At 38.7% G+C, this 21,683-nt stretch overlaps 1 protein-coding gene across 2 annotated transcripts in view; it reads right to left on the bottom strand.

Moving 5' to 3' along the window:
- CADPS2 (calcium dependent secretion activator 2) overlaps positions 1-21,683 on the bottom strand; it is a 323,409-nt gene that overhangs the window by 147,051 nt on the left and 154,675 nt on the right. For both annotated transcript variants that reach the window (XM_056341052.1, XM_056341051.1), the window contains exons 7-8: positions 16,586-16,697; positions 7,815-7,954 (exon numbers count right to left, since the gene is read on the bottom strand). In XM_056341052.1, the coding sequence (XP_056197027.1) occupies positions 7,815-7,954; positions 16,586-16,697 (252 nt within the window). The remainder of the gene's footprint in view (positions 1-7,814; positions 7,955-16,585; positions 16,698-21,683) is intronic.

Below are 21,683 nucleotides of genomic sequence, written 5' to 3'. Positions count from 1 at the left end.
GTTCAAATAAAATATCTATTTAATTTCATTCATCTTCGTAAGAGTATACACACAGACACTATTTTATCTATAAAGATCAGTATTTATAACTAGTAAGAAAAATAAGAAATATCAGTAGAAGTGAAGATATTTCTCCTAACTCATGGTTACCAGCAGTGAAATTGTCTTACTATCTATCAAAGTGGCCTGAGTTTCATTTAAAATAAAAGGAGACGTAGCTTTTAAAAATCACTTAAGCAGCTATGCATAGTTTATCTGTGACCTGAATTTAGATTTGAGAAACTGTGAATCAGGCAGAAGAAAAAAGATGACATGACTGAAGCCCACGTTTTGCTCTGGTAATTCATCTTTCCAAAGCTTTGTTGTTTGGTGATTAGGCATTTATTTTAATTTAGTAGACAATCTATACTTCTTCTGAATGCAGTATATAGAAAGGATTCCAAACTATTTGATGTGATGCACAGTTTGTATAATTCAAACAAACTCAAAAGTTTCTTCCATCTGCCTTTCCTTATGCTTCCCACTCTTGATGTTCACAAACTGAAAACTAAGCCTTCCACCAAAGGACAGCGAGAACCCTGTTCTTTGAAGCAGCAGCTGAAGCCAGTGCTCTGGTACCCCCTTTTTTTAAGCTAGAAGACAAAGTGCAATAGCAAGAAGCAGAAAGCTAGATGGTGCTAATACACTGACTTTATGGTTACAACTAGACGTACTGTGCACACATAGACAAATCAAATGTTACAAAGAGATACAGAAGAGTTTATGTATGTAGATGAAGAAACGCTATAGTTAGGTAAGTACCTACTTAACGTTTGGTTCAGGCAATGGTGTTGTGTTGAGAAGAAATGAAAAAGAGCAACAGGAATCTCTCCAGTAGCCCCCTCTTGTAAGAGAAAAACGTTACTGTCTTCACCAATGAGAAAAGTATTTTCAGTAATGGTTGAAAAGTAATGCAGAAAGTTTTTATCTCATGGAAAATAATACTAATTGAAGATGTCTATGCTACATATTATCATATCATAACAAGTATTAGTAAGGATTTTCTAGGATGTTGGATACATACATGCTTCTAACACTTTTCTTCACTTTGAAGCAACTGCATATCTACTTGTTCTAAAACAAACTAAACCTGACATTTTAGCTTAGCAAAAATTTGTTTCTTTTCCTTCTGTTTAGTGTTGGTAAAACAAATGATTTAGAATTATTCTGACGTGTATCTGCATTTTGGCTCAGAGAAACGTCTGAAACCGGTTTCCAATTCATTATATGCAACACAAAGGCCTGCCTGTGACAGGGAGCATTCGGTACTTGCTAAGAGAAGTGTGGTTGTATTCCTCACATCTTACTTTATCTGTAAAAGTAACCCAGAACTGAAATAGAGCCATTTCAATGCGGTCATCTTGTACATTTCTCTGAAATGATGATACCGGGAGCAGATCTTGTCTTCAGATTAGCCTTCAGACTACACATCTTGAAGTCATAAAGCTCATTCCGTTTCTCCTCCTGCCCTTCTTTGCTAGGTGATCATGGACAAGCAGCATGTAAGAGCCGACACCACCATTGCTCTGGCTAACTTCAGTGCTTCTGTGCCTCTTCTTACCTGACTTATCAACTCTCTAGTAGCTACGACCGCAGTTTATCCAGGTGAGTCACACACTGCAGTCCTACCCACTGAGAAGCCAACAAACCCCCATGCGACCCTCAGCTCTGTCACCAAACTGCCTGTGACCTTGGGTGATCTCTGTTCGTTCCTGTGCTTCATTTCACTCACCTGTAAAGCAGGTAATTACACTTGCCTTCCTCTCCAACGAACTTTTATCAATGGGTGTCAAGTGCCATAAAAATGAGAGGGGAAAATTACTTATCCTCTAGTTCTGCATCTTGGAAGACTGCTAACCACGCATTCATCTCACAGACTTTCTTTAGCTCTAAAACTACAGCAGCAGGAGGAAAAATGTGATATTTCAGCCACATACAGGAACCCATAGCTACATTCGTTGTTTATCAATATTCTTCTAAGAATATTTCAGTCAATTCCAAGTGCACAAGAGAAAAAACTTTTAAAAGTTAGCAAATTCATGGTGATCTTCACATTCTGACTATGTAATAATAATAATAAAAAAAAAAGTTGTGAGAGAAAACTGATTTCACACAGATTCCTCACAATTTCAGAGTACAAGTTTGAAAATTCAAAAAAATAATTGCTTTAAAGATGAGACACAGGGAGAAAATCTGGGCATGTACATACTCATGTGCTTGTAGAATGTATATTCCAAACATTAAAGTTTAAGAAATTAAAGGTATAACATTTCTATATGCAACAAGCCATAGCACAAAGCAGAACAGAACTTAAAAGAATGAATTTTGGCTTTCAAATCTTGGAAAAAGTTCTGGAAAAGAGCTAGGCTGAAATGCTTTACTTTGGAAGTCAAACCCAAATAATACCACATTGAAATATCGTTCTGTTCAGGCTGTTCAATTTGTAAGAATTTCATTTTATATTATTATTTATTTTCCCTTTTTTTTTTTTTTTTCTTTTTTTTTTGGTATGACCATTAAGCATTGCTAATCCTTTTAAAGCAAGGTACTTGAAAAACTCAGTATTCCTTCCTTATTTCTGAAGTGGAAGCAACAGAATAATACCCTTTAGTAACCACTAGGTTATGCTAACAGACAACTTAACTGACACAATAATGTGCTTCTAAAAATAATGCCTGCTTTAAGTGCACATAGATGTGCAAAGGCACATTAAAAAAGACCCCACGCGTTAGAAAAGGTATTTACCATAACCCACGTAACTTGAGTGGATTAGCCTATCCTGCTTGGGTTTTCAACCCTAATTTAATTATGAGTTAAGGACAGCCAAGGAAGCTTTCCTGAAGCAAACAGTTTGCACCTCCCTAAGGCTGCTGTTCTAACTCGACAGAAATAAACACGCTTTTAGCATTTTATAAAGGAAGTTTTTAGGTCAAATTTTGCTTATTTCCTCGGATTATTTGTTTCAGATCCAAGATTGCAACAGAAGAAATTGATTAAAATGTTAAAAACCCTCCTGGATAAAAAACCCTATGGATATTGGCTTTACTGCCTTAACAGAGAAGATTAAAAAAATATCTCGTATGTGCTTTGCATTTTAGACAAGGAAAAGGTTAACATATTCCAAGAGAAGACAACAAATACGTTACAAATTATGAGAAAAGCATCTGAATTATTATGAATTGCCAGTAATCGAAACTGTTCTACAAATTCCCATTAACAAGTGATGTTTACCTTGTCGTTACTCAGAACTTTCAGTTGTCCATGCTTCCCATTGTAATCTTTCGACAAGTTTTAAATAGAATGGGATGGTTATATATCCTTTGGGTTATTTCATACTTTGAGAGCCTTTCATGCCAGGGTTTTTTAAAAATGTCTAAAATAAGTAATAGGTTTATACCTACTGTAAGATGTATATGAGGATTCCTTATTTTTTAAGCATATAACAGAATGCATAGGAAAATCTCAGAGTGTCTCCTTGATCAAGTGTTTTTTTTAAAAAATCACATTAGTGGAGTGAAACCAGATTAGCTGAATGAATGTGTCCACATAAGCACTAATGTAAAAGTAATGTGGTTAGCAAAGCTACCTCCTTCCCCAGAGGTACAAATGAACTGCAAATGAGATTCACAGTAGTGTTGAGTCATAAGGATTTTTATTTCTGGCTCTTAGAGAGGTTACAATTTATAATGAAACACCCCCTCCCCAAGTTTGTAATTTTATTTGAAATACGATTATTTGTTATGACTGTGGAAACCAAAAGAGAGAACATGATCTGAAGATACTGCAGTCCAGAACACTATTTGTGAATTAAAAATCTCAGTTTAAGCACAAGACAGTATAATTTGTAAAAATGAACACTCCTGAAGCATAAATGCGAGGCAGGTTTTGAACTCTTTCAGCATATCCCCTGTGTCAATAAGTAACGTCAGTCTTAAACAGAAGAAACTTTTATGAAGGAGTAAAATTGCAAACCCACCATTAACTTGGGCCTGTGTGTTTGGCTGACCCTGTAGAATCTGAAATATTTGAGCATAGTTCCTGTATCTGAAAAAACAGTCTCTTGTTCTCGTTATTATCATTTTAAATCATGCTAGATCGTTAATCTAATAAAGCCTCTCCTTCTGCAATTGCCTGTAGGGGAAAATTTTAATTCAACTTTGAATAAATTTTGAGATTCTCAGCTGAAAGGCATTATCTAATGCCAACATATTGCCTTCTTTTCCTATGAGACAAATATGAATCTTGCATGTTAGCTTGTTAACTCAGACTGACATAGAAAATGTAAGTTGTCTAGTTCAAAGATCGGGCAAAGATTAAGCATGCGATGTTTCTGAAAAGAAGAATTAGAACTTAACTGGCATAATCACACTAACTACATTGGAAGTCTGTTATTAAGGTTGTAAAATTCAACTTGTTAACATGATGAAACTCCAGCAGTAAGGATGAATACATTCTTTTGTCCTTTCATTTCCCCTCCTTTTGTGCTCTATATGGCACTGTGCTTAAATATCTGGCCACATACTAAAAATAAAATATGAAATAGTAAAATAAATAAAATATAATAAACAAAAACCTCCCAGCCTTTTTCACTGCTCAGGATAGGAGCAGCTGCCATCCAGGTCTTCAACACTATTTTCTCCTACAGTGTGTTTCATTGCAAGTTACACGAACAGTGCTTTATAGAGAGAACAGAGTTTGCTTTTCCACCTCGTGCAGGTTCACCAGGGAGCTGCAGAGCCTGGCACTGTAATAACGCTGCCCAGCAGAGCACAAGCCTTTGGCCATGCCCTGAGTGAGAGAACTGACCATGCCTCACTTTCCCCAGCTCGGGAGGTGTGTAGAAAACTTTGCCACCAGTTGCTTCCTGAGATCTACCTTCAAAGGCGTACAGCAGCGGGGGGTGGTATTATTCTCCCTTGATAACAGGGGTACTGAAGCACTAAAAAATTTAGGCTTCAGGTATTAAGATCTAACTTTTACGATATTTGGACTCTTAACAGCACCATGTATATTTACAGCCCAGTTTCCACGAATTTCAGCTCATAGCTGTTCATGTTGGGTGCCTCTATGCAATCAGACTCCAGTTTATCAAACTGGGCACAGGAAATAAATAACAGACCACCGGCTACTACAGGTGAAAACATTTCAGTCTCTTACAGGCAGGTCCTTCCGTGTAGAACAAATGGAGACAAAAGCCAGGATCTTCCAGGCATCAATAACCCCCACAACATATTCCTCTGCCTTCTTGTAACACTGTCTATCACCCACTGCATGTTTCCAGCCTCCTCACAAATGAGGATTTATCTGACAACAGAATACCTTTAATCTCTGTGGTGAAGCAGGTGGGAATCCCTCTCAGAAAAATAGCAAATAGCCACTTAATACTCAAACGTACCCACGAAGTCAAGAGAAGGCTGCAGAGAGTGCCTGGATGGCTTTTCACAACATCGATGGTTCCTGACTGTACACCTCAATGATTCTTCTAGCAGGTGTTTTTTTCTCCCCAAACAAATACCCTCTTCCTTCCTGTCACTGCAACTCCAGTGCCATCATACAGTATTTCATCAACCTCTTCAACGGTTATTGGAAGAATTATTAATCTTTTATTTCATTTCACATATATTTATGGTGGAGGACTGCACACAGCCCTTCCCCGGTGCCCTAACTTTTCATGACAAATGTGTAGGTAATGATCATTATGGCTAATGGCTATAAAGACAGGGAAATGATGACTGACCTTGAGCATGTTTGGTGGGAAGAACAACAGTATTTGCCTGAAGAATAGTGACAGCAGTGACCCTGAAGTAAAATGAAGAAGTAAACAACGGTGCCAGAACATGAGGATTCGAGATCAATGTGAGAAAGTAACCAGCAGCAGCAGATGAAAGCGATAATGACTGTATTAAATTATTGAAAGTAATATTTGATTGTGCAATCCATTTATTGCTTAGACAAGAAGACTAGTGATGTAAACCAGTACAGAAAAGTAAACTGGAGGTTAGGAAGACCCTCTAAAAACCCCAGAAGAACATTTGCCAGCTAAGAAAGCCTCTGGGTAAAGCAGGAGCCTGACGGGAGGCAGCATTGGAGCCTTGTCCTTGTTGCTGGACTCCGGTCAAAATAAGTTGCATGCTATACCCTAACTGGGGTTGCAGACAGCAACATTACCAGTGACCTGATATAAAAATAAGGACTTCTCCCAGTCACCTGTTGGGATAGGTGCATGGGAGCACAACATCCCTGATGCAGCTCTAGTGTGGAGTACACACCTGAGCCAGGTCATGTGCTAGTTAGGTGCATCTGTTGTGTATTATTAACTACCGATGTTATTCAAGTCATCCCATCCCCATGGCTGCCTTTTGACAAACCTCTGAAGAAGGCAGGCAGATCCTGCCACCCCTGCAGCATTCGGTGCTTCAGCCGGCTGAGTACCTTCCAGCAGCACGAGACTGAAACCATGGGAGGGGAGTGAATCTAGACAAGGGTGTGCCACAATTACCAAACCATTTCAGAGGTGTTTGATGAGTGGAAATGAATGGGGCAGGGGGTGGGGACTGACAGGAGAACATCATGCTTTAGTACAGACAAGCACTTTTCTCTCCTCCCTGCATTGTCTCCACTCCAACTTACGTCAGCCTGGTCTTCCTGCTCTCTCCTGCCACATTATCCCATTTCTCTTATTAATGTATTTGCAACCCTACTTCTCAGTTTTCACATCCCAGTCCCAGTCTCCCAGCACAGTACCTCCAGTTCCCCTGTTGGCTCCACGACGGGTCTCCCCCTCTTTCCTTGCAGCTCCTAGTCACCAGCCACAGGTTTCCAGCCAGCAAATCTCATTGCTACAGTCCTGATCATTTGTGTCCAAGTTTACCAAAACCAAAACAAGGGCTGAGGTTGGAATTTTCAGCTGAATCAATTACTGCTTTGCCAAAATTTAAATGAGTTGTTTTTTTTTTTTTTTTTTTAAAACCCACAGTATCAAATATAGGCAATTTTGGCAATTACTGGCTGTATACAATGAGCAGAATATTAACAGGAGATTATAAAGCAATCTAAATAGTATGGCCACTACATTAATTCTACATTAACATGTTGAATATTCCTCTTTTTTTACTTCTACTTAATTCAGAAGAAGATAGAAGGATGGAAAACAGTCCTGGTGATTGCTTTATAACAACAGATACAGCCTTGCTTACTGTGTGCAACACTACCTGTTTTTGCAGTTGGGCTGAGGAATAGTGGTGGCAGTGGGCTAGAGGAGCTGTCTTTATGAATAGACTATTCCATATAGTTTCAGTGTTAGACAGAAAAAACATCCTTGAACTGGTAGTCGTACACAAATTCCTTTCAAGAGAAATACCATACAACAGACAGAAAGAAAAAGGGAGACTATGTTGCAAGTACCATCACATTTAGGTATATAATTAACCCTATTTTAATGGAAAAATATGTTTCTCCTAAATATAAACTTTTTTTTCCAAAGTGCTATTAACTGTAACATTCAAAACCAGTTTCTAGATGACACTGTACTCTTAGTTCTGCATTTCAGTTAGATCATCACCTGTTTTTACACGTCACTGAACAACTGAAATGAATGTTATTCCTGATTATTCCAAGCTTTATGTATAAAATGAGGATATAACACAATGCTGTACTATAGGAACTGTTGTACACATTTATAATATTTTACAAACTTTAGGTTTTTAGATACATATGATTAAACACACGGTGAGGCAAAATAATAAAATACAGGCACCCAGGAAATAGCCACTTACCCACAGTGCTTCATGTGAGGTGGTTTATCCATTCTCACCGCCAGTTTAATTTTCAAATCACTGTCCTGGCTGTTTTTGGGAACTATCATTTTATGCAGATCAGGTGACTTTGGGCTATTGGATGTTGGATACAACACTACCTGCAAGTCATAAAATAAAAACTTCAATGGGTTGATGCAAAAAAAAATATCTGGTAGTTTTTAATGGAAACTTCTAAGCAGTGAAGATTCTTGTGGCATCTCCTCCAATCTGAAAGATGACTAAAAAAGGTTTCAGAAATCTAATAAACAAGTTGAGTCAATCTTATTGTAATAGATAAATTTCCAAAACAAACTCACGCACTTCTTACATTTTACTATTATGAGTTAATAAAATTTCCCTCCTCTGTTCATTCTGAATTAACAGTTTCAAACAAAAAGGAATAGTTGATACTTGAAAATGGTCATGTACAATCAAACAAGAACCTATATTTTTACATTACTCAGTGTTCTGCTGGAAACATCCAATTGAAACCAGGTGCTGCAGCTTGACCCCTCCAGCAGTGACATAGCTTGAGGGAAGAAAACCAAAACATGCTCTTTCTTACCAACCCCACTTTTTGATCAACAGCATTAATAAAAGCCAATTATAGTAAAAATCACAGAAATTGGGGATTTCAAAACATCTTTGCTGCAAATGGAGTATAATAAATGTAAGATACTGTATGCAGTTCACATGTGATATGACACAAACCTTTTGTTTAATTTACAGTGGTAGACACATAAAAAGATACAAGATACAATGATTTTTCAATATTTAATTTTAAGAAAATTGCTATAAATTTCTTGAGAGTTTTACTAGGTAACCATTATTTTAGATTAATATAGTCAAAACCTGTTAAATATTTATTTATTTGCCATCCAGAAAGTTACCCGTTTATAGACAGTACAATTAAATATTACTTCATGAAATTCTTATACACAGTCACACATTCAGCAGTTATATGCTGCTGAAACATGATTTCCTTTCATTGTTATTATAAGCATTACTTCTGAATCAATTTAGACTCTAAAATATGCTAAACATGCTATCTGGGAGACTGTCATAACGTTCACTGTGTTCTGAATTACCACTATCATGAAGCAGTATTTCAAAAGTAACCACACTCTATAAAGCAGCGTTCTTCACATTTTATTTCTTGAAAACAAAAATTAATCATAATGTTAACCATCAAGTTAATTTCTTATACATCGTACTTTTGCCTTGTGTCACGTCTATAAAACAATATATTCTCCTCTGCATTATTAGCAAAGTTAAATCAAGGATCTGAGTAAGAATCTCCAAGCGAGCATAAATCTAACAGATGTTATTAAGCCAAAAATATTACAATAGTGTCATTCAGATCTAATCATCTGAAAGATGACGTAAACTGAAGGCCTTGTTTCTCATCTCAATATTTTGCAGAAACACATTCCTGCATCCTGTTAATATTAGGAGCTCTAGTGAAGCAGAGAAATATGATGCATCACTCCTAATCAAGTGTGTAACCTTTGTAACACCGTTGGGAGAAATAACCTGTCAGATCCATTGAATACATTCAGTACCATTTAGAGGGGTAACAGAAGAATTGGTATATACTGGTTTTAATAAATCAGGAGGCTATTTTTCTTTTTCTTTTTGCAAATGCATAGCAAATACCATTTATAACAGAGCTTATTCCTTCTTTCCCAAGAAACAATCTGATTTTCATTTTGAGTAAAAGCCTTCCCATAAAAAAAACATTTAAAAGCATGAGTATGGCAACCTCTGGTGCATCAGACAGAAAAAAATATTTAGCTTGTTTATATTTTTCAATGCAAGAATATATAAACATAATTATTACTCATTTCTTGCATTTAATCACTTGGCATTCACATAGGACTGTAGGTGATGTTACAAATTTTTCCTTTTCTACAGGCTGCAGTTCCTGTTGTCCTGTAACAGCTTATTACAGCTCGTGTATCTCAAGTGACATCTTTCTCCTGTCAACTTCTTGAGTTTTTAGAATGCTGATGAAAATACAAGCAGATAAGTATATCATTAATTCATAACTTCAGTACTGACAATTCCTCTTCTGAATTTTTAAAGAGGTATTTTGGAGCTTTGTTTTCAAAGCTCACACAATGTGTAAGTATCTAGCAGAATATTTAAGTATGCACTGTCTTGTGTTTGTATTACACTTTGTCATGCCTTCCAGCTCTAAACAATGAGAGCTAAATGAGTTTTGTCGTCAAACTTTTTATCGTTACACATAAACACACGTACACACATGCATACAAAGCATTTGACAGGCATTATTACCTTCACAACTTTCATGCTAGAATTGCCCTTAAGGGCAATGCTAACCATTGTGTACCATATCATCAGGTGGCACAAACTGTGAGCTCCCACGAAATCACTGAAACCAAAATACTGGGCAAATGTTCCTTGATAGGAAAAGTAAAAAGTTGCTGAAATTTATATTAAAAGCATTGTCTCCGCTATGGTGCACTGTACTGCAATGTCATTGCTATTGTCCATGGAGAAATTTTCTAGGCTATTCTGTCTCAGATTTCCTTTTAGCACTGCTTAAGGGATTTAATTCTTCTAGTGGTTTTTCTATAATCTACTTTAAGAAATAAAATGGTATCAACTCATATGTCTTCTCTGGGGGATATACTCTTCCACTATGCCTAAAACTGCTAAAATCTTCCACCAAATTCCTACTACAGCATACATTTAATAATTGATTTTTATTTTTTTGTTGTTTAATTTACTTTATCTTGTTCTTATACCTGTGAATATCACCATAGTAGATTATTCAGCAGCAGCACAGAGAACCGAGTTGTTAGTCTAGGACAATGCTTCCAATACGTAAACTAACAGCTGATCTACATTAAAAACTGTAACGAACTATTAATGACCAGAATGCTACACAACAAACATAGCTGCTGTGCATCGCGTTGCTTCAGCTGACTTAATGCAAATTAATAGTATCAGAACAGTGTGAGTTGCAATAATTCAGTAAATTCAATCAACCTGTGATGATTAAAAATGCTTGACCATGTGGTCTGATGGTATGTGGTATTAGATTTCCTCAGACCAAACTGTAACTGAAAAAGTGGCAAGCTCACTTGATGCCTCTTCTCATTCAGATGTAAAATAAACAGAAATCTTTAATATTATAGAGCAACACATTTATGGATTCGTGCAAGATGATGTTCTCAAAACACGGTTTCCTAATTGTGAATGACTGAAAATGTTTCTCTCCTGGGCTTAAAATATGACAGGTTGAAAGACACAAAGCTAATACCATTTGACAAATTAACTACCCATCATTTCTTGTGATTCAGTTATGTATTTAAGTCTTCAGCTGGATCACAATAGAAGAAATTATTTGAAGCACACCTGAGCCAAAAGTCAATCCAGCCAAGCAATTACTAACTCTCCTCTATTTTTGGCACATTGATCACACCTTCTTTTAAAGGTACGAAAGAAAAGTTGAGTTGTCCAAAATACTTGAAGGCTTGAACAAACCAAACGTGGGACAATCTTGCTTTCCCAGAGCAGATATCCAAGCAGAAGGTTCAGAGTCAAAAGCAACTGTGCAGAAATACCTCCTATCAGCACCCCCATGTTTAGATAAAGCTCTCAAGCTAACCATCCCTGGCCGCTGTTGTCCTGTTGTCAAAAGAAAATGCAGCCTTCAAAAGGGACAAACAAAGCTAAGAGGCAAGGAGTCTGGTAAGCTGTAAGCACACTTGAGAAAAGTCAAAATAATCTCTCCTTTTCCCCCCAGTCCCCACTTGTGGCTGAGTTGAGTTTCAGCCAACTCCTGTCCTTGCATCCTGGCTGCTCCCCCTCCCCTACTTCCACCCACAAACATGATGTTCAAGAGTTGAACCCAAAGGCTGGAGTTACCCACTCTTTTGACCCAAGTATTTGAAACGAGATAGATTTTACAAGTTGTGGTGGTCTAAGACATGTTTTGAGATCTCAGACCTTGGGCACCAGACCTTGGTAAACATGGTAAGTCTGAGCAGACTATGCTGAGTTTTGGCTCACTGTCACAAGCAAAAAAGATGAAAGTGAAGGTCTGCAGCTGCTCCTTAACGCCCTGACTGGGAGGCAGATGACACTTAACATGCTATTACAAAAACCCCTTCTCTCTCCAGTATAGCTTACACCACAGAACTTTAAAAGAAATAAAGATGCAGCCCATCAACAACCTCTTCTTCACAACACAGTCTGGGCTATCTTCCAAAAGCAAACCAAACCCTCAGCCTGGGAGGTGCCTAGTGCCTGGGGCTGCCCTGTTGTCCCTCACCCTGCTCTGCTTCCTGCAGCCCTAGGGAGCCGCTGCTGCTTCTGGCACCCAGCTCCCTCTTCTTTCTTCCAACCACATGGCCCCCAACAGGAAAGCCACAAGATTTTATGAGAAAAAAGCTCCCCCACCTGATGTGCTCTGGGGGAGCACAAATGGTGCTACAAATGATTGTTTTCTGCCATTGACCCAAAACACATTTTCTTTTAATCTTATTTCATACCTACTAGGATGAAAAATTTTAGCCTCAACACTTAAGGTCTGCCTAAGTTACAAGCAATTGAGGACTGAATCTTATGTCACACGGCCTTGATCATGAACAGCACTGTGAGCTCTGTTCAGAATAAACAATACACTCATGGTCATGCAAGTAACCCCAGGAGGAACTGGAGAAACCAGTTCTCTAACTCCCGTGCTCCACCAGAGACACTTCTAACTCAATTTGTAATTATTTTAAACTATGTAAGCCAACAAGCACCCAACATGTAAGATCATATGCTCCCTCAAGTGCGTTTCTTGAAGCTTCAGGCAACAGCACTAATCCATTCTATGGAAGGCTTTTTCTTTCATGTTTTAAAATGCAGTAATTTGAAAAAACACCACTGCAAGCAGAGCAGCCAGGCAGATGTTCTGTTATGAAATAAGCACCCATTAAGTGGCACATGCAAGTTTATGCTGCTGGTCATTGTCTGAGCAAAGATCATAGGAGAATTTCCTAGTTAAATACATGTTGTTATACTGATTTGAAAATAGGCTTATACACCAAAAATTATCGCAGCTGGTTTGGGATAGGAAAGAGATACCTAGTAACAGCGTAGAGGCCCTTTAATGCTCTGCTGTTTGTGTAACTATGGCCCCAGCTTTACTTAGGGGACACTTAAATAATTTTTGACAGAAATGTCTACTGACTCAGGTCACCTTCTCCCCTAACTTGAAAGTCTGGAGCTGTTCTGAGCTATGTCAGCACCTTGCCCAAAGACAGGTTAATGTCAGAAAGCCAGAAGCTGGTGTCAGTGTGACAAGAAATGAAGTTCCCTTGAACACCCCAGCAGCAGCCTGCCAGCACAGCACTGCACTCATGTCCTCTTGAGCATTAAGTCATGATGCGCTGCTGCCGGGAGGATGAGGCAAAAGAAGGGAAGGGACAAGGTTGGAGGTAGAAATGGGAAAAGGAGATGGCTCTCTTGCAAGTAACTCCCTTAGAAAAGTTCTCACCTAGGGAGCACCTAAAGAAAGGGTTAATAACAGCTTGATCAGCAAGGGAATTTATAAGTGCTCTACATGCGTTCCGTCATTTCACCTACTGAGTGATCTCTTGCTTTTCAGCTATGACTGTATTACAGCTGAAAAACTGAGACAAGGCTTTGGTTAACAGGTGCTTAAAAAGAAACAAATACCAAACAGAAAAACTGAACAGGTGCATGGTGAGAGAGCTACCTAAAACACTTGTTGCCAAAAAAATGGGAAGACTTTGCAATTTATGCAATCGATGGACCTCTGCTGATGCTGCCAGCTGAACACTTACCTTAATGGAACTTAGCAATTGATAAAAGTTGTCTTTTAAGTCCTTGCCAAGGAGCCTCTCTCCCAAATCTGACAGCACACATGCCTGAATGAAAAATTTCAATACATTTCTCAAGAATTTCTGACGAGAGGCAATCTCAGAGAAGCTACTGAGAAAACCCCTATTAGTGTGGGAACAGTAACACTCAGCCAGATATAGCAGGGTGCTGACAGGCAGGTTGCTCTGGGAGCAAGAGAAAAAGCGGGAATGGAAGTAATCTCTTACCATTTTCCAAAATTAAAAAAAGACAGAAAAACTCAGACTTGCAAAACCTCAGTCATTTCAAAATGTGATGGAAAAACACATTCCCCAGGATGCAGGCTTTAAATTAACGTATTCACAGTATGAAATTGTCTCTGCTCAGCAGCTCTTTGAACACAGCACAGAAGATAAACAAAATGCCCTATGCAGTCGGAATTCAGAAACCAGGCAATCTTGCGAGTATGGGTACGTAGCTGGTACAGCTATTTTATAATGTCTTTAAATCAAACCCTGAGTAACAGCAACAAAGGGAAAAAAAACCCCAAACAACCCATGAAACTGCACAACTAATTATTGCTGGCTGCAGCTGACTGTGACAAGCAGGTTGTGAGACAACAGTTCCCTTTTAATTCAATAGTCAGAGCGACAAGACTGAAATATTCTTATATTCAAAAAGTATCAGCAAAGACCACTTGCTGTTCTCACATTGTATTCACATGTGTGTTAAGCAAGCACAATGATTGTCACTTTGAATTACTAGGTTTGAACATCTTCGTACACAAGGTACTGAACAAGAAAAAGTGGTGTCAGATCCTTGAGTTTCAGAAACCACCAGGCTGATGTTTCAGAAGTATTTACTCCAAACTCTGAAGGCTTCTTCACGCTTCCTTAGTTGTTGCACATACAAATGCAAACACCAACTCTGCATTCTGTATGCACATACAGAAATTATTGAAGTGGCCAGATCAGCATCAGTCACATAAAAACTGTACCACACTTTTCAAAGGTATTTGAATAAATTAAGTTCTTCACATTTCCTCATTAGAAGAGACGTAACCTCGCAGATGCAGCCTGACTCACTTTATAGAAGTTAAATTCAGTGGTTCACTGTATGCAAAGGTCTACATGACCACAGACACAGACCACAAGTCCAGAAGCTCACGTTCTGCAGAAAGCAAATCCAAATAACATCCTATCCCCTCCTGCGCAGCACACATCTCTGTTTTTTCTTTCAGTGGAAAACTGGGTTTGTCCAACCCTCCTCCAGTTTGTAGAGAACAGAGAATGAAGTTTAAGATTTGTTTTTTGTTTGAAAACACTTCAAGCGGTCAGCAGGGAGCCAGAAGAATATCCCCCAGCCTGTAAAATCTTCCCTTGGCATTCATGACTGGATTTGTTTGGGTTTTTTTCCAAGGAAGAGAGCAATGTCAGACAATCGACATAAGTACTACTTCGTTTCAGTTAAGCACATCTTAAAGGCCTTGAAGGGAGATGTTAAGTACAGACAACAACCCTTCTGTCACTTGGTGCCTCACCTAGTGACTTGTGCAGCAGAGGATGAGCAGCCTCCAGCCTCTGCTTCCCAACTGGGAGTTATAAAGCTGTAAGTATGGTCTGCCCTCTCTCCTGAAAGCACAAGCCTGCATCCCTTCTGCTTCACCATGAGCTATTTACTTCTGGAAATCAGCAGCGTCTTCTGAAACCGAGGATCTGTAGTGCTGGGATCAGGGTCTACATCTGAAGTTAGTAAGTGTGAGAGACTGCCATGCACCGATGGCAGCAGTGGAAACACCTTCTCCTCTACAGGTCTGGGGAAACCTTTGCTGGCTCCCCATTTCACACCTTAGATGTGTTTTCATAAAAGCTGATCCCTTAGTACCAAACAAACCCCTTTGGTATGTGATGGAAGTTCCAAATTCAGATCACGTACCTTGATGCTGCCTTCTATTTCTAATTAAAGATTAAACAGAACAAAACCTGCGCAATAACTGCAGGGTATGGGAAATGCAAGCTTCAATAATGTAGAAAAGTGGTATCAGGTCAAGACACATGCTTTGAAGAAAGTCCTTGACAGATGAGAATTAATGCCCACAGTAGGCATACCTCAGAAGGGGCAGGTTTGAGTTGAATTTTTAAGTACAGAAAAATACCAGCAGAAGTATCTTCAGGACTTTTCAGAGCAAAAGCAAACCCAGCTGAATCAGCTGCACTCCTGCAAGTCACTGCAGTGTACTAACCAGGCTTAAAGTTGCCAAACTTTATTAGAATTAAACTTATCCAGTGGGATCCTGCATCTTTCCAAAGGCTACCTGAATTTAAATCTCTCAAACCTGAAAATGAAGACAACGACAAAACAAGCCTTTGAAAGCTAAAACGTATACCATGAGAGTACACAGTACCTTAAAACTGTTTTGTTAAAACTCTGTAAAATATTCTCCCAATCTCTCCTGGAGTGAGCAACCACCACTCCCAAATACTGTGGTTAAACCAGAGAGGTAAGGTGGCAGATTCCCCCCTCTCCTAAGTTCATCACCTACCACCATCAGCAGGAAGGTGTCTGCCAGCAGCCCCGGGTATTGCCGGACCTGGGAGGTGCAGGACAGATGCCCAAACAGGCTGATGCACCCCATAAGCCAGCGTAGCCTTTTTCCTGTTATTTTCCACTGCTAAGGACCATGTGCTGTACACAAGGTCATTGTGGGAGATTTAGCTTTTACTGACAACATACCACATCTCGAACACGGGGAAAAGTCTCCCTTAAAAGAAAAAGCACTGTTTGGTACAGCTGCGGCAGAGCAGGTGCCATACCAAATACCTTATAACATTCTATGGCATGTTTTATCAATAGTTACATTTCTGCACATCATTTCTCACATATTTCTCATGTCTACACATAATACTCACTCTTCCCAGTTCCTTATCTTCAAGTGCCAGCACCCCAGTGCTTTCTGTAAAGAGTTTTACTTTGACAACAGGCCGAGGGTGAGTAGTGGTGAAATCCCCTTGAGTTCCCCATCTGCAATAAATAAAAGAACATAATTTAACTGGGGCTGAGGACAGACCTGAGTGTGGTAGGACTGTATTTATTGATGCACTAATAGAACTTAACTTCCAAAGTTTTGGGGGGCCAGGGTGGAAGAGAGAGGGGAGGTACATTTCTGAGCATCCAAGAGTAAATATATAGATGGGAAAACTGGCTTTTCTCTGTGATGAGACAAATCAGGATTTTTCTGTATGGCTTTTGTAATGAAAAATCAATCACAAGTTTGCTAATGGCAAACCCGAAAGAACTCAAATTATGTCCTTATAGGGAAAAGCAAGAAAGCAAAACCAAGCAACAAAGCACAAAGAGATCTTTTTTTCTATTAAATATGATGTTCACTACCTTGCGCATACAAGTTTAATACAACAAAGAATCATGTCTCGATTCTAAAAATAAATAAATATTATGTTTAACTTCAGGAGACCAAACTATGCAGAAAGGGAGAGACTTGAGCAGAGTAAAAACCTTATGTTTTATGAGATGTTACAACTTAATACAAGCACATAGGAAAAATGTAAACACAAATGCAAAAATGGAAAAAAAAATATGTTATTTATCAGTGTGACTATAGCTCTGCAAGATAATTACTGCCACAAGGCTTCATGCTTTTAGAGAACCTAAATTAGGCAGACGAACTTCTAGCTGTTAATCTCTTATCTCGATTAAGACACTTAATTTGTCAGCCTCCCCCCTTGTCCCCGATAGGCTGGTGGTACAAAAAAAAGGAAAGTTATAAGAATTAGATTGCAAAAGAAAAAGGAAAGTTATAAGAATTAGATTACAACTTCCTCCGACAAGCTATTCCGTTTTCTTAAACAATTGGATGGTACTCATTGCATTGATGATACTGGTTCTGTTTGTGCTACTAGGCACAAACAAAATGCAAAAAGTAAGTGCAGCTCCAGTTTCTCTTAATTTTGTTCCACTACTTGAGATATTACCATTAGTAGAAACTAAACAAATAAAGAAAAGAGGCGACCTTAACAGTATGCTCTAGAAAAGGATGTATTATACAAGCTAAAATCTTAGGGCCTCATTTACAAAAAGCAGTATTTTGTTTTCCATGTTCAAGAATAATTTACACAGTCTCTCCATTGTTGGAAAATCAACATATAGTAGTAATCCTCCAGCAAAGTAATCTAACAGGTAAAAGAAAATCCTTCAACTAATGTGAGTTACAGGCTTTAAGACAAAGTCTAGGAAGTAATATGTAACTGAAACCGAAGTGTTTTAGGAAAGTGGTGGTTCTGTATAAACCGGTCCTACAGGTGGCTGAACACATGCTGGACCATGAAAGTGGGGTTCACTGAAAATTAACCAAATCTCATGTTAGATTCTGTCTTTGCTTTGTCTCCATTAGATAGATGCTCACTCTATTTGTCTGTGGAGGATGTAGCCTCAGCCTCAGCCAAAGTGGTAACTGAAACAGGGGCTCTGACAAGAAATTACCTTCCTGAGGGGGCGAAAACCTATTCTGTGACCTGATGATCGATGCTGCAGCTGCAGGACAAGACAATGCCTGGCACTGCTGCTCTTCCCAGCAGTGGTCCCAAAGGTAGGTTTTGTCACAATACAGAAATGAGATTTCCAAGGAGAAAGCATCTGCATAAAAGATGAAATAGTTGTATCTGCAGTCTCCCCACCTGGATCCCACTATTCAGGAAGAATGCTGCCTTGCAATCGCAAACACGAGCTAAGCACTTTGTTAGCTGCACACTCTCTCTTGGGCACCACGACATACTTGTCCCTGAGCTTCCAGAAGCCTTGAACGGTGCATGCTGCAATGGACAGGACCACCCAAATACTCAAGAGAAACTACTGAAATAACAAAAGGAAACAAAAGCCTCTCTACAAATATCTAGCGCCAGCATTAGCTCACAGACAGAAGAAAAGAAATCAGAAGAAATCACGCTGACTAAAGGGAAGAGACCCAGCCTGTTCAACAAAGAGAACATTACTGGTGCCAGCTCAGCTGCTGCAAGCTGAGCAGCAGGTACGCACCGCTGCATGCGCTGGGGTCTGCACACCCCAGCATCTGGTCCCAGGACCTCCCCAGAAGTGGTGCAGCTTCCTCTGGAGCCACACACAGCCAGGCTCCTTTTCTGCAGAACACAGCAGGGAGGGACAGGGCACACACGAGCCTCACCCAGGGAGCCTGGCAGAATTTGTTGTTTCTCCAGTTTAGATGCACCATGACAGACTTATGTGGATGGGACTAACACGGTGTCATCCACCTGCTGGCAATCATGTCATGCTAGAAACGATCTTTAACATCACATCTGAACACTAGCCTTGACTGAAATCTATCTCCCGCTTGTTCCATTGTTCTATCTGCAATATAAGTGAAAATACTGGGCTAAAAAGCAATGGTCTGAATCAATTCCTAAAGCTTAATGCTCACAGTGGAAACATTCCACGCATTGATCTTCACACTCCTGGCTGATCAGGACTTCAGCTGACTCTCATAGTCTCTTAAGACCATGTCTTTGGAAGTTAATTATCTGGTAGAGCAGACGGTCACAGACTTTACTGTCTAGACTTTAATATCATTCCTCATGAAACAGCACGTGAGGAATCGTGTTCTGTTAGAAAAGGCAAATCCAAGATTGTATTCTTTAGCATTACGTTTACTTGCGGGCATCTGATATTCCTCTCTGCTAACAATATTACAGCGAACTACACAAGGCTCATAGTTCATCTTTTTATTCCTTGTGGATTACCAGAACACGAGCCCTGTTTCTTTGGAGCTTTGTGTTGTTGCAGAGGTATTGCTTCATACCGTTTGAAATCAGAAGCTGGGTGAAAGCAACCAAAATAGAAGTGGTATCATGTTCATTTCAGTATGCTTTTCCAATAATGAACATGGGTATGAGAGACCCAATAATCCAGACAGAAACCGAGTTTATCTCTATGCTGTACATTTAAAAGCACACTATTATGCTATTATGCATGCTGTTAATGCATTAGGCATTAAGTGAAGCAGAAGTCAGAAATTACAGCATAATCAAAATGTATAATATTGAACTCCCAGCTGTAGGCTAACCCATATGAACACTGCTTCTAATAACAACTGGCAATTTGCATTTTTCCGTTTTGTCAGTACAAATGAAATGTAGTTATAAAAGTGGCCTTACTGTCTGTATTTTGCAGCAGCCGCTAACAAACTTTTGTCTTGTTAAAAATAAAACTCTGAGCTGTAAAGATTGTGCCAGGAATATAATGAGGTACCAGGCACTCAACATTTATTAAGGGTGATCCAAAACAAGGGGTAGATTGAATAAAGCATGCAGGTGGACATAAGCTAGCTTATTTTGAAATGCGGCTTTACAGTTCTGAAATCAAATTATATTGGTTCTCAAGATCTGACAGCTTTCAACTCTTTTTTTTTTTTTTTTTTTTCCCCCTGGCTATTTCTTTCATGACACCTGGTCAGACTGCATTCAACAAATTAACTATTTGTTTAGTCTTCCTGATTATAAATAAGATTTCAGTTCAACCAAATTCCATTGACATGGATATCACACTTTCAGCTCCTATATCTGAGAGGATAAAACAGAGATGACATTTGCAGCGTACAGATCATCTTAAAATTACCTATAATGTAATTGCAAGCAATAACTTTGGAGAAGCTACTGTCCTATCATCATCTGTGACTAAGAACTGTGCAAGTAAATTGCATAATCCTATATATAACGCCACGATCAGAAATGTAGCTTTCGTGGCTAGTAAATATGAATTTACTGACTCACTTGTAATTTCCACTGTAAAATTCCGTCAAGTTTCCCCACAGTTTTGACTATTTATTCTGTAACTATATGTCTGTTGAAGGAGCTGTTAAGGTTAATGGTGAAAAATAGGTTAGGAGGATACCTAACAATTCCTGGAATCAATACCCAAACAGTTAATTATCATGATGCATATCTTCATCACCATTACTGTACTTTCTTATTTCAATTTATAGATTTTATGTGCTGCATATAATTATATCCACTTGGTTTCTCAAAAATGTTACATTTTTCTTCCAAAACACATTTCTCTTCTGTCAAATGCATTTATTAATACCTGTTCTCACATCTGCTTAATCTCATTGGAATGGCCGTAGTGGAACACTTCCTTTAAATTTAAAATCTAAGCTGCTAGGTGTAGGTCAGACAAATCTGTATTTTTCTGTTAAGGCTGGGATTGTACCCTGATATTTTCCTGGAGAAAATACAGCGCTTCTCAGAAATGTCTTTCTGAACCACAGATTAAAAGTCAACCACCATACAAAGGATTGTTTGTATTATCTGTAGGATTGAAGAAATTTTTAGTTGTTTAACTGAACAACCCTTTGACTCTTTTAAAATACGAACGAACAATGTGGCCTGTGGAATTTGAGCACTGGATAAAGAAAAGTTACTTTTCTTTATATTTTAACTGTCAACAGCAGTAACAGTGAAATATTTTCTGCAAGAAAATAAATCCTACAGCTGACTTTTACTCTCCATACAGGGAAGCAGGTGAACTTGTAGGTTGTATCTTGGTTTTCTGAGAAAACAGAAGGAAATGGTATGCACCATTTTGATCTCATTTAAGTCAAACTATGTTGCAGATAATTTGTTTCAAGCTTGCTTTGCTATTGAGATAGTGAATTGTGGAAGGAAGAATGAGAAGGAACAACAGGGACATTAATTCACCTAATTTCTCAAATTGCTATTTACAAAAAGTGTATTTTTAATATTTTTTAACATAATAGAAAAATGTACTCCTTTACATTTGTAATAGCATACACTTTAACTACCAAATGTATGTAAGCAACAGAAACAGCAAATCAGCCATCGCCACACCTTTGGAGGAGCCATTGATTTATGAATGCCTGTCCAATTATTTTTGCTAATGTGAACAATTTTAGTGCGGAATGTGTCAAGATGGGAAGTGCAAAATTTCTGTCCAAACTAGTGTGGATCTCATGCAGTATTC

Source organism: Falco biarmicus, chromosome 5 (assembly GCF_023638135.1).
Source record: "Falco biarmicus isolate bFalBia1 chromosome 5, bFalBia1.pri, whole genome shotgun sequence".
Classification (NCBI taxonomy): domain Eukaryota; kingdom Metazoa; phylum Chordata; class Aves; order Falconiformes; family Falconidae; genus Falco; species Falco biarmicus.
This window is presented reverse-complemented; position numbering and strand designations above follow the sequence as displayed.